The 13,108-nt window shown below is 41.4% G+C and overlaps 1 protein-coding gene across 1 annotated transcript; it reads right to left on the reverse strand.

Annotated features, from left to right (window-relative positions):
* Nucleotides 1-463: 463 nt before the first annotated feature.
* On the reverse strand, nt 464-2,880 carry LOC140883371 (mediator of RNA polymerase II transcription subunit 22a-like). Its single transcript, XM_073289808.1, has 3 exons — nt 2,447-2,880; nt 1,104-1,169; nt 464-937 (listed from the first exon to the last, which is right to left on the reverse strand). The coding sequence occupies exons 1-3, from the start codon at nt 2,606-2,608 to the stop codon at nt 698-700; spliced, it is 468 nt and encodes a 155-aa protein (XP_073145909.1). The 5' UTR covers nt 2,609-2,880; the 3' UTR covers nt 464-697.
* Between the last annotated feature and the right edge of the window lie 10,228 nt (nt 2,881-13,108).

Here is a 13,108-nt window from a genome sequence, read left to right on the forward strand (position 1 = left end):
AAAATAAAAACAAAAACAAAAACAAAAACAAAAAAAATTGAGTATACAGTTTTAATTGGAGCGTCTACTATTACAAGTAGAATTTTGCAGTACTTCAAAACTCCAACATTCAAAGTATATGAATTATGACAAGAAGTCCTCTAGTGTGGATTATTATCTTCTTTGTATCACATTAACCATATTTCTTGATATTACTTTATGGATAAAACCAACATTTTATTGTATATCCAACTTAATTGATATTTTCTCAAAATAACTGAATATGCATACAACTTAACATAAAACTGAACGAGTTTCAAACATCAAAACTCAAACCAAATTCAAATCCGAAGTATTTTCAAACTAATATTAATCCATTTTAGGCAGATGATAACAAACTCAAACTAAAGACTGATTTTTATGCAACCTGATTAGTATCACTCAAATTCGAGATAGAAACCATTTTCTCCTCATCGAATCCAAATTATTTTCAAACCAATATTAATCCATTTTAGACAGAGGATAACAAACTCAAACTAAAGAATCTGATTTATATGCAACCTGATCAGTATCACTCAGATAGATTCGAGATAGAAACCATTTTCTCCTCATTGCACCTCTTAATACAATACGAAATCCAAGTAAGTGTTGCATAAGAAGTATGTGTTCTACTGAATCAATTTTCGACAAAATCCCAGAAAATCTATCCATCTTTACTTCACAGTTCTTGACTCATGTCGGATCTCAGGATCGAGGAATAGTAATGGGATTCAAGCTCCTTGAGTCTAGCTGCTGCCTCTTCTCCAATTCCAGCCAACATACCATTTGTAATTTCCACAAGTTTATTTAACTCATCTGTTCTCTGGTCCACATGGTCGTTGAGTGATGCAAATCCGGAAAATACTGATGTCTGCTTTAATTCGGACACCAACTTAAGCAAAGAGTCAGCTGCTTGAACCTGTTATTTCACATAAATACTTGGTAATCCAAAAAGGTAAACTTGATGATTAAAGGGGAAAAAAATGTAAACATGATAGAGTCGTTTCATAAGGACAAATACAATTAGCCAGAAAAAAGGCATAGACTAAGATGTGGATATAAGCTAACTAAAATTCAAAACCCACAATTCTTGCAGCGCGCATCTCCATCATGAAAGATTCTTGAGAATTTTGAACCGGAGCATCATTAACCTAAAACATGAGATGCACCATCAGATGTACTCAATCTTTTAAAGTATCATTAGTTAACGGAGGAAGATGAGCTGGATAAGCAATGAGCAGAATCTTGACACATTTTTTATAATCAGAAAAGGGAAGAGAGGATGAAACACATACAAGATGTCTAGCAGATCTAATAATAATGTCATCAATCAATCCATAGCAGTTTCCCATGTCAGTTAAAGCTAATGCCGTTGTATATACAAGATATCATTCTATTTAATTGTAAATAAGTTTGATCAGCACTATCACTGCAACCAAATTCAAAAATGAAACTAAGTTTTGAAAATTTCCGATATTCTTTGAAAATATGCTCATTATAACCTCATTGAAAGATTGACGACTAGGATACCAACTCTGAGTTCCGCTTCAATATATCGTGTGAACACGGACCACGTAATTGATGTTGTCCCGATGATAGCCCTTTTTAGGTTGCTCCATCCCCTTAGGTCAACCCTGAACGAAAGGACTAACACTAATATGAAGCCATAGGCCAAAAAGCAAAATCCAAAACCAAAAACCAAGTCAACTTGATGGGAGAACCCTTTATACTTATTTATCAATTCCACTTTTTAATATGGGGCTGATGTTGGATTTAGCATCCATCTAATGGAATTCCCTGGCCAGATAGTATGCATTTCTCTATATATCTACCTTCCTGTACTGTTATACTGCACATTGGATCTGCACAGTAGTTATCAAGGAACTTATAGCAAGAGAAAAAAAAAGAACAAAACAAAGCAAAACAAAACAAAAAAAAAGAAGAAAGACAAGACTCAAAAGTATGGCTCTTGTAGGTCAAAGAAGAAACTTGTTTATAAGAAGTGAAAAATCCAACAAATCATTTATGAAATTTAGGTTTGCTTTTGATGTGTCACGTGAAACAAACTTCGATTGAGAGTGCTCAGTTTGCCAATCGATGTTATGCACTACTAGACTCATCGAAAGGTCCTAATAGTAAATCATATGTCACTCCCCAGTCAATCTGTCCTAAGAGTCCAACACAACTACCTTCACTATGACTACTGCGAAGCATTTAACCACATTTCCAATATTTTAGAACAATGTACTCTAATAACGGAAAATACTAAGAAGCACAATGAAATCAAAACAATTGCAACTCTATGATATCAGATTAATTAAAGTTTCAAACATCATACATATTTCCCGTATTGTTATCATAGACTATATAAACAATCTAATACACAAAGCCTTCAAAAAAGCTACAGAAGAAAGGATTTCAATAGTACCCGAGCCACATTAACGAGGTACGCGAAATTATCAACAAGATGTCCAACATCTCCATCCACCCTTTGAAGGAGTACTTTCTGCTTTTGGGCCGCCGTTGCGGACGCAGCGGCAGTGGGTCCACCGCCACCTGCGGCGCCTCCTATGCCTGCTCCTTTATTCATTGTATATTGTTGAAATCAATCTACCCTAACCTTGAGTTGAGGGAATAAGAACGACTAAAAAAGGCAAAGTAACAAATATAAGCTAAACCCAAATCAGAATCAATTTGTAATCCATTCACATTCAGAGAAATTTCAGAACTTTATCACTGAAACTCATCACAGAAACCGAAAAAAGTTCGAGTTCATTGAGGGGAACAGCCAGAAAATTGGTCAACATTCATGATTCATTAACTAGTTTTCCCCCACTTTTCAAATTTTTGCGAAGAAGCTCTTGTGTTGAATTTATTTCCAGAATGACCCAAATGGGTTATTTTCAATAAGTAATTTGAAAAAGAAATTATCTAATATTTTAAAAATTAAGATTTATTTTTTATTTTTTAATTTTAAAAAATAGATGTCCCGTTTATCACCATTTTTAAATCAAAAAATTTCAATGAAAGGGTTCCACACTTCCACTTAGCAATTTTGTGAAACGGTTATTTGGTCAGCTTCATCACATGAAAAAATATTATTTTTATATTAAAATATTAATTTTTAATATAAATATGGACAGAGTTCATCCGTCTCACGGATAAACATTCGTGAGAACTTTTCACAAGATATCTATTATTGAAAAATTATTGTAGTAGCCCGTATCCTAATTGAGTAATTAAAAGATTAATGCTAATTAAATAAATTGGGTATCGGACGGATCGGAAGCTCCGAAGGCACGATCGGAAGCTCCGAACAGGATCGGAAGCTCCGATGAGCGATCGGAGGCACCGATAATATTACGTCAGGCATGACGTGTGGTTGGATCGGAAGCTCCGATCACCCCTATCCGGAGTCAACTAGTGATATTTTGACACGTGGCAGATCAGGATCTTCGGAAGCTCCGATGGCTGGATCGGACGTTCCGATCGAGGTTCGGATGTTCCGATCAAGGATCGGAAGTTCCGATCGTTGTCTATAAATAGAGGGCCGAGGCTTCATTTCCAATTGCCAATTCCGAGTGTTTCCCTCTCCTTTCTAATCTATTCGAGTTGTTCTAGCCTTCCTAGGCTTGACCCGGCGGTCGGCGAGGCGTTCAGTAGTCGTAGCGGAGTTGTACCCAAGTTCTGGAGGCATCGACATCAAAGGGCTAACGACGGACGAAGGTATAGCTTTTGCTTTCTATAAATATTTAGGAGTATGCAATAGCTTAGTTAAGGCTTTTAGAGCACTTTAATGATAGTAGTATCATTTGGCAGTGTAGAGCAGACTATAGGCGTGGACCTAGAGTTGGTAGAGCTTGCACTGTTTTGAGGTACGGAAGTACTGTTCGAGATATCCTGACTGAGTATGCATGTATTATGTGACTGCATGGTTTATATGTCATTGATTTATGCTGCATTCATTTGCATCTTGCTGTATCTCTTTCGAGATGTCTGTTAGTAGGGTTGTACCCTATCCTGTTAGTGGATGGACTTCCATCGATTTGGGTCCGGCGTATTCACGGTTATCTCGGTATGGGAGCCACCTCCTGAAGCGACGGCACAGCGTGCTACATACCAGGGCCCGGTCTGTCTCTGTTATCTGATCCTTGACCTCGAGTTTATAGGGAGTTCACTTTGCATGCATGTATACTCATACTCTCGTACTGAGCGTTTTATGCTCACGTCTCGTACTCTGTGTTTCTGGACACCCTATTCCATGGGGCAGGTTTGCGATTGGACGAGGAGGGTGGATCCAGGAGGGGCTAGTCAGTGGTTGGCCAGCTGGAGCTTCGACTAGGTTTTATTACTGTTGTTTGGGTTGATACAGCTATTCGATTTGGTTGTATATTATTTGGATAAATTACAGATTCCTTTACTTGGGATTGTATTATGTTTATGGTTTCCGCAGTTTTATTCTGATATCTGTTTAATTAAGTTAATTGCATGCCTAAATTCTGTTTAGTAGGTGATCCGGGTGAGGGTCACTACATTTATGATATCAGAGCATACAAAAGAATTCTTGGGATTTAGTCTCATCATGAGGTATTTTTGTAGATGGCAAATCGTGACGACCGGAGTTCTCATGGCAGTATTGGTGGGCGTTGGGGTGATGCCGACCGGGAGCCTCGTCGAGAACGGCGTCATCGTCATCATGACGACGAGCGTTTCACTGTGCGTCGATTCTTAGCTATGGGTCCTAAGCCCTTAGTTGGAGGTGAGTCTCCGGAGGATGCGAAAAATTGGTTAGACCGCATGGAGACGACTTTTTAGACTTTCCACTGCACCGAGGAGCAGAAGATAGAGACCCTTGGCTATCTTCTGGATGGGCGAGCCCGTAGGTGGTGGAGGTTTACTTCTGCACCCTTTATTGCGGCGAGAGGAGTGGCCACCTGGGCCGAGTTCCGCACAGCTTTCCAAAAGCGGTATTTTCCTCCTGCACTCCGTCAGTCGAAGGCAGGCGAGCTACTGAGTCTGCGACAGGGAGCCATGTCTATTGATGAGTATCAGCAGAGGTTCTTTGATCTGCTATCCTATTGCCCCGAGATTGCTGATAGCTCAGAGATGAAGTATAATCTGTTCCTTCAGGGCCTTAACCCTGAGATCCATGACCGTGTGGCGGTTGGCGACGACATGTCCTACGAGGGTTTGGTAAGCCGTTGTCACCAGGCGGAGGACAGTATTCGGCGGAACAGGTCTTTCCCTCAGTCAAGGCCTGCTAGTTCTTTGGGTCCCCGTGCCCAAACTTTCAAGAAGTCTGGATCTACTTCTTCTTCCTCTGGCTCTGCTGGTGTTGTCCGTTACGGTAAGAAGGAAAAGTGTGATCACTGTGGGAAGAACCATCCATCCGACAAGTGCCGTAGAGCTTCTGGAGCTTGTTTCCGTTGTGGAGAGACTGGTCATATCCGGAGAGATTGTCCACTATCTGGGGGAGGCGGTTTTGGTTCTGGTTCAGGATCGGGTTCTCAGGCCACCGTTCAGCAGAGGTCGCAGGGACAACCTGCTGGGAGTTCTCATTTGAGGTCACGAGCTTCTGGACAGGTGTTTGCCTTGAGGCATGATCAGGCTGTGGAAAAGAATGAGAAAGTCATCGCAGGTACATTTCTGCTTTATGGTATACCTGCTCTTGTACTTATTGACACTGGTGCATCTCATTCCTTCATTTCTGCACGTTTTGTTAAGAGACATAAGTTACCATGCATTGCACTAGACGTAGTGATGTCTGTTTCTACTCCGAAGGGCCAATCTGCTTTGGCTAAGCATCTAGTGATGGGTTGCCCTTTAGAGTTTGAGGGTAACATTTTGATTGCGAATCTCATGGTCTTGGCGATGGACGACTTTGATTGCATTATGGGAATAGATATGTTGACTACCTATCGAGCTTCAGTGGACTGCTATCAGAGATTAGTACGCTTTCATCCGGAGGGGAGTGAGAGCTGGTTTTTCTATGGTGAGAGAGCGCGACCCCCGATGCCTTTGGTATCAGCTTTGAGAGCCTGTCGAGCTCTAGAGTCTGGCGGGGAAGGCTACCTTATCTATGCAGTTGATTTATCCGCTGAGAGCATTGGGATAGAGAGCATTCCTGTTGTGGATGAATTTTCAGATGTATTTTCTAATGAGATTCCGGGTTTTCCTCCTGTTAGGGAAGTCGAGTTTGGCATAGAGTTGATGCCGGGTACTTCGCCTATTTCTAGAGCACCGTATCGTCTAGCTCCGTCAGAGATGCGTGAGTTGAAGAATCAGCTACAGGATATTTTGGACAAGGGGTACATCCGCCCTAGTGTATCTCCTTGGGGAGCTCCTGTTCTCTTCGTGAAGAATAAGGATGGGTCGATGCGGCTGTGCATTGACTATCGGCAACTGAATCGAGTCACTGTGAAGAACAAGTATCCGTTGCCTCGTATTGATGACTTGTTTGACCAGCTGTAGGGCACGTCAGTTTACTCCAAGATTGACTTGAGATCGGGGTATCATCAGTTGAGAGTCCGTGATCAGGACGCAGCCAAGACTGCATTCCGTACTCGCTATGGGCATTACGAGTTTCTAGTAATGTCATTTGGTTTGACTAATGCGCCGGCTATATTCATGGATCTGATGAACCGTGTCTTCAGGGAGTATTTGGACAAGTTTGTCGTGGTCTTCATTGACGATATCTTGGTGTATTCGCGTAATACGGAAGAGCATGTTTCTCACTTGCGGTTGGTACTGCAGACTCTTCGAGATGAGCAGTTGTACGCCAAGCTGAGCAAGTGTGAGTTCTGGATGGATAGAGTGGTCTTTCTTGGCCATATCATATCCAGGGAGGGGATTTCGGTTGATCCAAGCAAGATTGAAGCGGTACTTAATTGGTCGCGTCCGATGACAGTTGCTGAGATCCGTAGTTTTCTGGGTCTAGCAGGGTATTATAGTCGCTTCATTCTGAACTTCTCTCAGCTAGCTCGACCTTTGATGCAGCTTACCCGCAAGGGTGTGGATTTCGAGTGGTCCTCCGAGTGTGAGAAGAATTTTTGTGAGCTTCGACGGCGGTTGACTTCTGCGCCGGTGTTGGCATTATCGTCAGAATCTGGAGAGTATGTGGTATACACTGATGCTTCTCTTCAGGGGTTAGGTTGTGTCCTGACTCAGAATGGGCATGTGATCGCATACGCTTCTAGACAGCTAAAGCTTCACGAGGACAACTATCCAGTCCATGATTTGGAGTTAGCAGCCATTGTGTTCGCTTTGAAGATCTGGCGTCATTATCTGTATGGCGAGAAATTTGATATCTTCACCGACCATAAGAGTCTCAAGTAATTTTTCACTTAGGCGGAGTTGAACATGAGGCAGAGACATTGGATGGACTTGCTTAAGGACTATGATTGCGAGATTAAGTACCATCCAGGAGCTGCTAATCTCACCGCTGATGCCTTGAGTCGCAAGGTGCGACTATCCGCACTTCAGACTTGTTCGATGTCTAGTGCGATCAGTGACTGTTGTACTTCAGGTTATACCTTCAAGCATAAGAAAGGTATGCAGAGTATCCAGATGTTTGCGATATTATCTGAGCCAGCCTTGTATTCGCGGATCCGAGATGCTCAGATGACTGATTCGAAGACCCAGCGTTTAGCTCGTCTAGCTAACGAGGGTAGCTCGTCTGGATTTCATTATCAGTTAGATGGCTTTCTGTGTTTGTCTGGTAGGCTTGTGATTCCACAGGATGAAGAGTTGCGAGAGGAGATTTTGTCTCAGGCACATCGCACTAAGTTGAGTATTCATCCTGTGAGCAACAAGATGTACAAGGATCTACGTACTCGTTTCTGGTGGAAGGGTATGAAACGCAGTGTTTATCAGTTTGTTTCGAGATGTTTGGTGTGTCAACAGGTCAAGGCAGAGCACCGACGACCTGGAGGATTGCTTCACAGTCTGTCTATTCCTGAATGGAAATGGGAGTTTATCACAATGGACTTTGTGACCCATTTGCCGGTATCCCCGAGGAACTGTGATGCTATCTGGGTTGTGGTGGATCGACTCACCAAGTCAGCGCATTTCATTGCCTATAGCCGGGAGTACAATGTGGATCATATGGCACGGTTGTACATTCAGGAGATCGTTCGACTTCATGGAGTGCCTGTGAGCATTGTCAGCGATCGGGACCCCAGGTTCACTTCTAGATTCTGGGGGAGTGTTCAGCGTACGATGGGTACTACTCTTAGTTTGAGTACTGCCTATCATCCAGAGACTGATGGTCAGTCAGAGCGCACTATCCGTACTTTGGAGGATATGCTTAGAGCGTGCGTCATGGATTTTGGTTCAGCCTGGCAGGATCATTTGTCGTTGATCGAGTTTGCGTACAACAACAGCTATCATACTAGTATTGGGATGGCACCTTTTGAGGCGTTGTACGGGCGACGTTGTCATACTCCACTCTTCTGGGAAGAAGTGGGGGAGAGACAGACTGAGGGACCGGAGTTTATCCAGCAGGCGATAGAAATTGTTGATCAAATCAAAAAACGGATTAAGACTGCACAGGATCGTCAGGCCAGCTATGCTAATATCAAGCGTAGGCCTTTGCAGTTCGATGTCGGGGAGAAAGTGTTTCTGAGAGTGTCACCTTTCCGCAAGATTCTCAGATTTGGCCTTAAGGGCAAGTTGTCTCCCAGGTTTATCGGTCTGTTTGAGATCTTGGAGAGCATTGGCGATTTGGCTTATCGACTAGCTTTGCCACTGCATCTATCCAGTATTCACGACGTGTTCCACGTATCTCTGTTGCGACGGTATGTGGCGGATGAATCTCATATTCTGCAGCGGTCTGAGGTTTAGGTGAACAAGGATTTGACCTATGTTGAGAAACCTATTCATATCCTGGATTATAAGGATAAGGTTTTACGGAACAAAGTCATTCCTTTGGTTTTAGTTCAGTGGCAGCGCCGAGGCACTGAGGAAGCTACTTGGGAGCTTGAGGACAGGATGCGTGAAGACCATCCTGAGTTGTTTTGATTTCATTCTTAAGTGTATTCAGTTGCAAACTCTGTAAACGTTTGATTTGAATAAAGAATGTTTCTGATTTCTGTATTGCATTCGGTACTTAAGATCTGATTTCGAGGACGAAATATCTTAAGTGGGGGAGAATGTAGTAGCCCGTACCCTAATTGAGTAATTAAAGGATTAATGCTAATTAAATAAATTGGGTATCGGATGGATCGGAAGCTCCGAAGGCACGATCGGAAGCTCCGAACAGGATCGGAAGCTCCGATGAGCGATCGGAGGCACCGATAATATTACGTCAGGCATGACGTGTGGTTGGATCAGAAGCTCCGATCACCCCTATCCGGAGTCAACTAGTGATATTTTGACACGTGGCAGATCAGGATCTTCGGAAGCTCCGATGGCTGGATCGGACGTTACGATCGAGGTTCGGACGTTCCGATCAAGGATCGGAAGTTCCGATCGTTTTCTATAAATAGAGGGCCAAGTCTTCATTTCCAATTGCCAATTCCGAGTGTTTCCCTCTCCTTTCTAATCTATTCGAGTTGTTCTAGCCTTCCTAGGCTTGACCCGATGGTCGGCGAGACGTTCGGTAGTCGTAGTGGAGTTGTGCCCAAGTTCTGGAGGCATCGACATCAAAGGGCTAACGACGGACGAAGGTATAGCTTTTGCTTCCTATAAATATTTAGGAGTATGCAATAGCTTATTTAAGGCTTTTAGAGCGCTTTAATGATAGTAGTATCATTTGGCAGTGTAGAGCAGACTATAGGCGTGGACCTAGAGTTGGTAGAGCTTGCACTGTTTTGAGGTACGGAAGTACTGTTCGAGATATCCTGACTGAGTATGCATGTATTATGTGACTGCATGGTTTATATGTCATTGATTTATGCTGCATTCATTTGCATCTTGCTGTATTTCTTTTGAGATGTCTGTTAGTAGGGTTGTACTCTATCCTGTTAGTGGATGGACTTCCATTGATTTGGGTCCGGCGTATCCACGGTTATCTCGGTATGGGAGCCACCTTCTGAAGCGACGGCACAGCGTGCTACATACCAGGGCCCGGTCTATCTCTGTTATCTGATCCTTGACCTCGAGTTTATAGGGAGTTCACTTTGCATGCATGTATACTCATACTCTCGTACTGAGCGTTTTATGCTCACGTCTCATACTCTGTGTTTCTGGACACCCTATTCCATGGGGCAGGTTTGCGATTGGACGAGGAGGGTGGATCCAGGAGGGGCTAGTCAGTGGTTGGCCAGCTGGAGCTTCGACTAGGTTTTATTACTGTTGTTTGGGTTGATACAGCTATTCGATTTGGTTGTATATTATTTGGATAAATTACAGATTCCTTTACTTGGGATTGTATTATGTTTATGGTTTCCGCAGTTTTATTTTGATATCTGTTTAATTAAGTTAATTGCATGCCTAAGTTCTGTTTAGTAGGTGATCCGGGTGAGGGTCACTACAATTATTGTTTTTCAAATTAGAGAAGCTTGTGTTTGAATGTAATTTTGAATCTTAACAGTGGGATGCATGGATTGGAGGCGCACGGTCTGCTGTTTTTAGCAGACCGAGCGCACCCCCTTTTAAAAAAAAATTTCTTGCTTTGCTTTTATTCTTGGATCTTGTATGCTTAATTATTGTTTAATCCAAGATTAGTTGTTTAGAACCTCTCTCACAGAAATTCCGCTTGAACATGAAGCCATATAAAAAGAGTTAATTGATCTCACTTCAAGACTACATTAGTCAAGCATTGGACAAGAGGCTGAACTTGAAGATACAGAAATGATAATTGAACCAAATCAAGCGACTGGATTTGAGAAAGTTGAACTATTGGAGGTTGCAACCAAGGACAAGATCGGTGAAGAAATAGAATTACCATTACTAGAAGGGACTACTGAAGAAGATCATATGGCTTACTTTCAGTCCTTAGTATGTGAAACTTTCTTTTCTCACCAAGGCACTACTCCAGAGACTGAGAAATACCAAGACCGGGAAACTGAGCAAAAACAACAGACAGTTCTTGATATAGAAGCTCAGGACAATTTTGATGACACAGAGACTGAACAACAATCAAATGGGCCAAAAGTTGAGAAATTCTCAGTCAAAATTGAAGCTGAGGAAACTATTATGCAGAAGGCAAGCAGACAAGCACTGGGAAAGCTGGACCCTCAAGAACAACTGAACATCAGTCTGATCAAGAACTGCCAGAGGAAGTATATACTCCCGACTTAGATGCATTTCTGGATACAATAGAAGCAACATTGTCAGCTCTTACTACAAATTTTTTAGTCATGCGTACCGAGAAATCTGAGAACAATCGTCACGTTGGTAGTTTGAGATATGTTTTGACTGCTGACATGGCAAAACTTCAACTCTAGATGTCCATATTTCTCAAACTCATGGATGCGATTAATCAAAACACCGCTGCCATTCCCAAACTAACCAAATCACAACAACAAACTGATAAGAAAGTCGATACTATATCTGCTAATGTTCAATCTCTTGGAAACACAATGGATGATAACTACATTCAGTTGACATCACATATTGTTGGAATAAGTTTTGGTTTTTTACAAAACACGAAGATATATTCAAGCAGTCCAGTCAAAGACAAAGAAGTTCGAGATCAAGCAGTCCAGTATAAAGCTCAAGAACAGTTGAAGAAACCAGTTCATATGAGCAGTCCAAGAATTAAGACTGCTCGAGAAATTAATCACAAAGATATACTGGTATATAATATCAACTGCTCAACAAGGATATATTGTTCGACTGCTCAAACAAGTTATAGAAAGAGGAACATTCAATTCAAATATAAGAGATGTTGAAAGATCAAGACATCTCTATCAAAAGATGTGCAACTTCATTAAAAGCTCTTATAAAGACTTATTGAAGATCTAGAGACAATAGAGAAATGCATTAGTATCAAAGTCGAACGTTGCAAGAGATATGCACACACACACACACACATGAAGTATGAAGACGAAAGACATAGAGCATACGAGAGCAGACAAAGGTATACACAAGAGAAGATAAACATGCACATATACAAGCTCTTCAAGTATTGTGAACAAACTATCTTTATCAGTTACTTCGGCCACTCATATTGATATATCATATTCAAAGATCAACTAGGGACAAGAATCAACTCTCAACTATCTAGTTCTTGTAAGGAGTTGATTTACTGTTTGAATCAAAGGATTCATTCATTATTGTATTTCACTATTAGGACGTAATATCTTAACTTAGGTGTGTGCTAGGAGTTTCGATCTATGCAAAGGGTAAGTTCTATGATTGGAGTGGGTTGTATACAAGATGTTGTATAAGCCAAAGTATTCTAGTGGATCCTTCCCTTGTGGAAGAAGGGGTGACGTAGGAGCAGTTAAGTATCCGAACATCCATAAACATATTTCTATTATTTGCATTCTAGTTCAGCTATCACATACTTGTTCAATCTGTTAGTTGGCCTGTTTCCGCACATATATTTGTTGGCCAGTTAACATCGACACACGAGAAATATAAGAGTTCTATTTCTAACAACAATTGAGCTCACATTCAAAGATTTTCATCTTGAGCTTCTCTATGAAGTTGTAAAGACCAGTCCAAATCAATCCTAACACATATTGCTTCAGTTTCTCGCCTGGTTCAACATTTTATGGCTAATCAATTTGAGAATTCTCAATTGAGAACAGGCCATCAGGGCACTCACACCAGAGGATCTACCAATTTAGGCCATCGGGGCCATAGTTCTCAAAGAAATAACTACCAATGATGAACAAATGAATTCTTATGTCATCTAATTTATATGTCTTCTTGTATATCTTTTGAAGCACTGATCAATGGAATTCTTCTTATTTTATCTACACACTTCGGCTATGTTTGAAAAAAAAGGAGGAAAATAGTTTTAAAAAAATGGTTGTTCAATTAAATCAGTCGAAGAATATCGGTCTTGAAATATACTTCAGTCACCTAATTACAAGACTCAAATCAAATTTTGCCTAAATCAAAGTTGAGTTTTGTCAAACATCAAAAGGAGAAAATTATTGGAGGATAATTAAGTTTTGGTTTTTGAACAAAATACCTC

The sequence above is a fragment of the Henckelia pumila genome, chromosome 2 (assembly GCF_033568475.1).
Source record: "Henckelia pumila isolate YLH828 chromosome 2, ASM3356847v2, whole genome shotgun sequence".
NCBI classification, from domain to species: Eukaryota; Viridiplantae; Streptophyta; class Magnoliopsida; order Lamiales; family Gesneriaceae; genus Henckelia; species Henckelia pumila.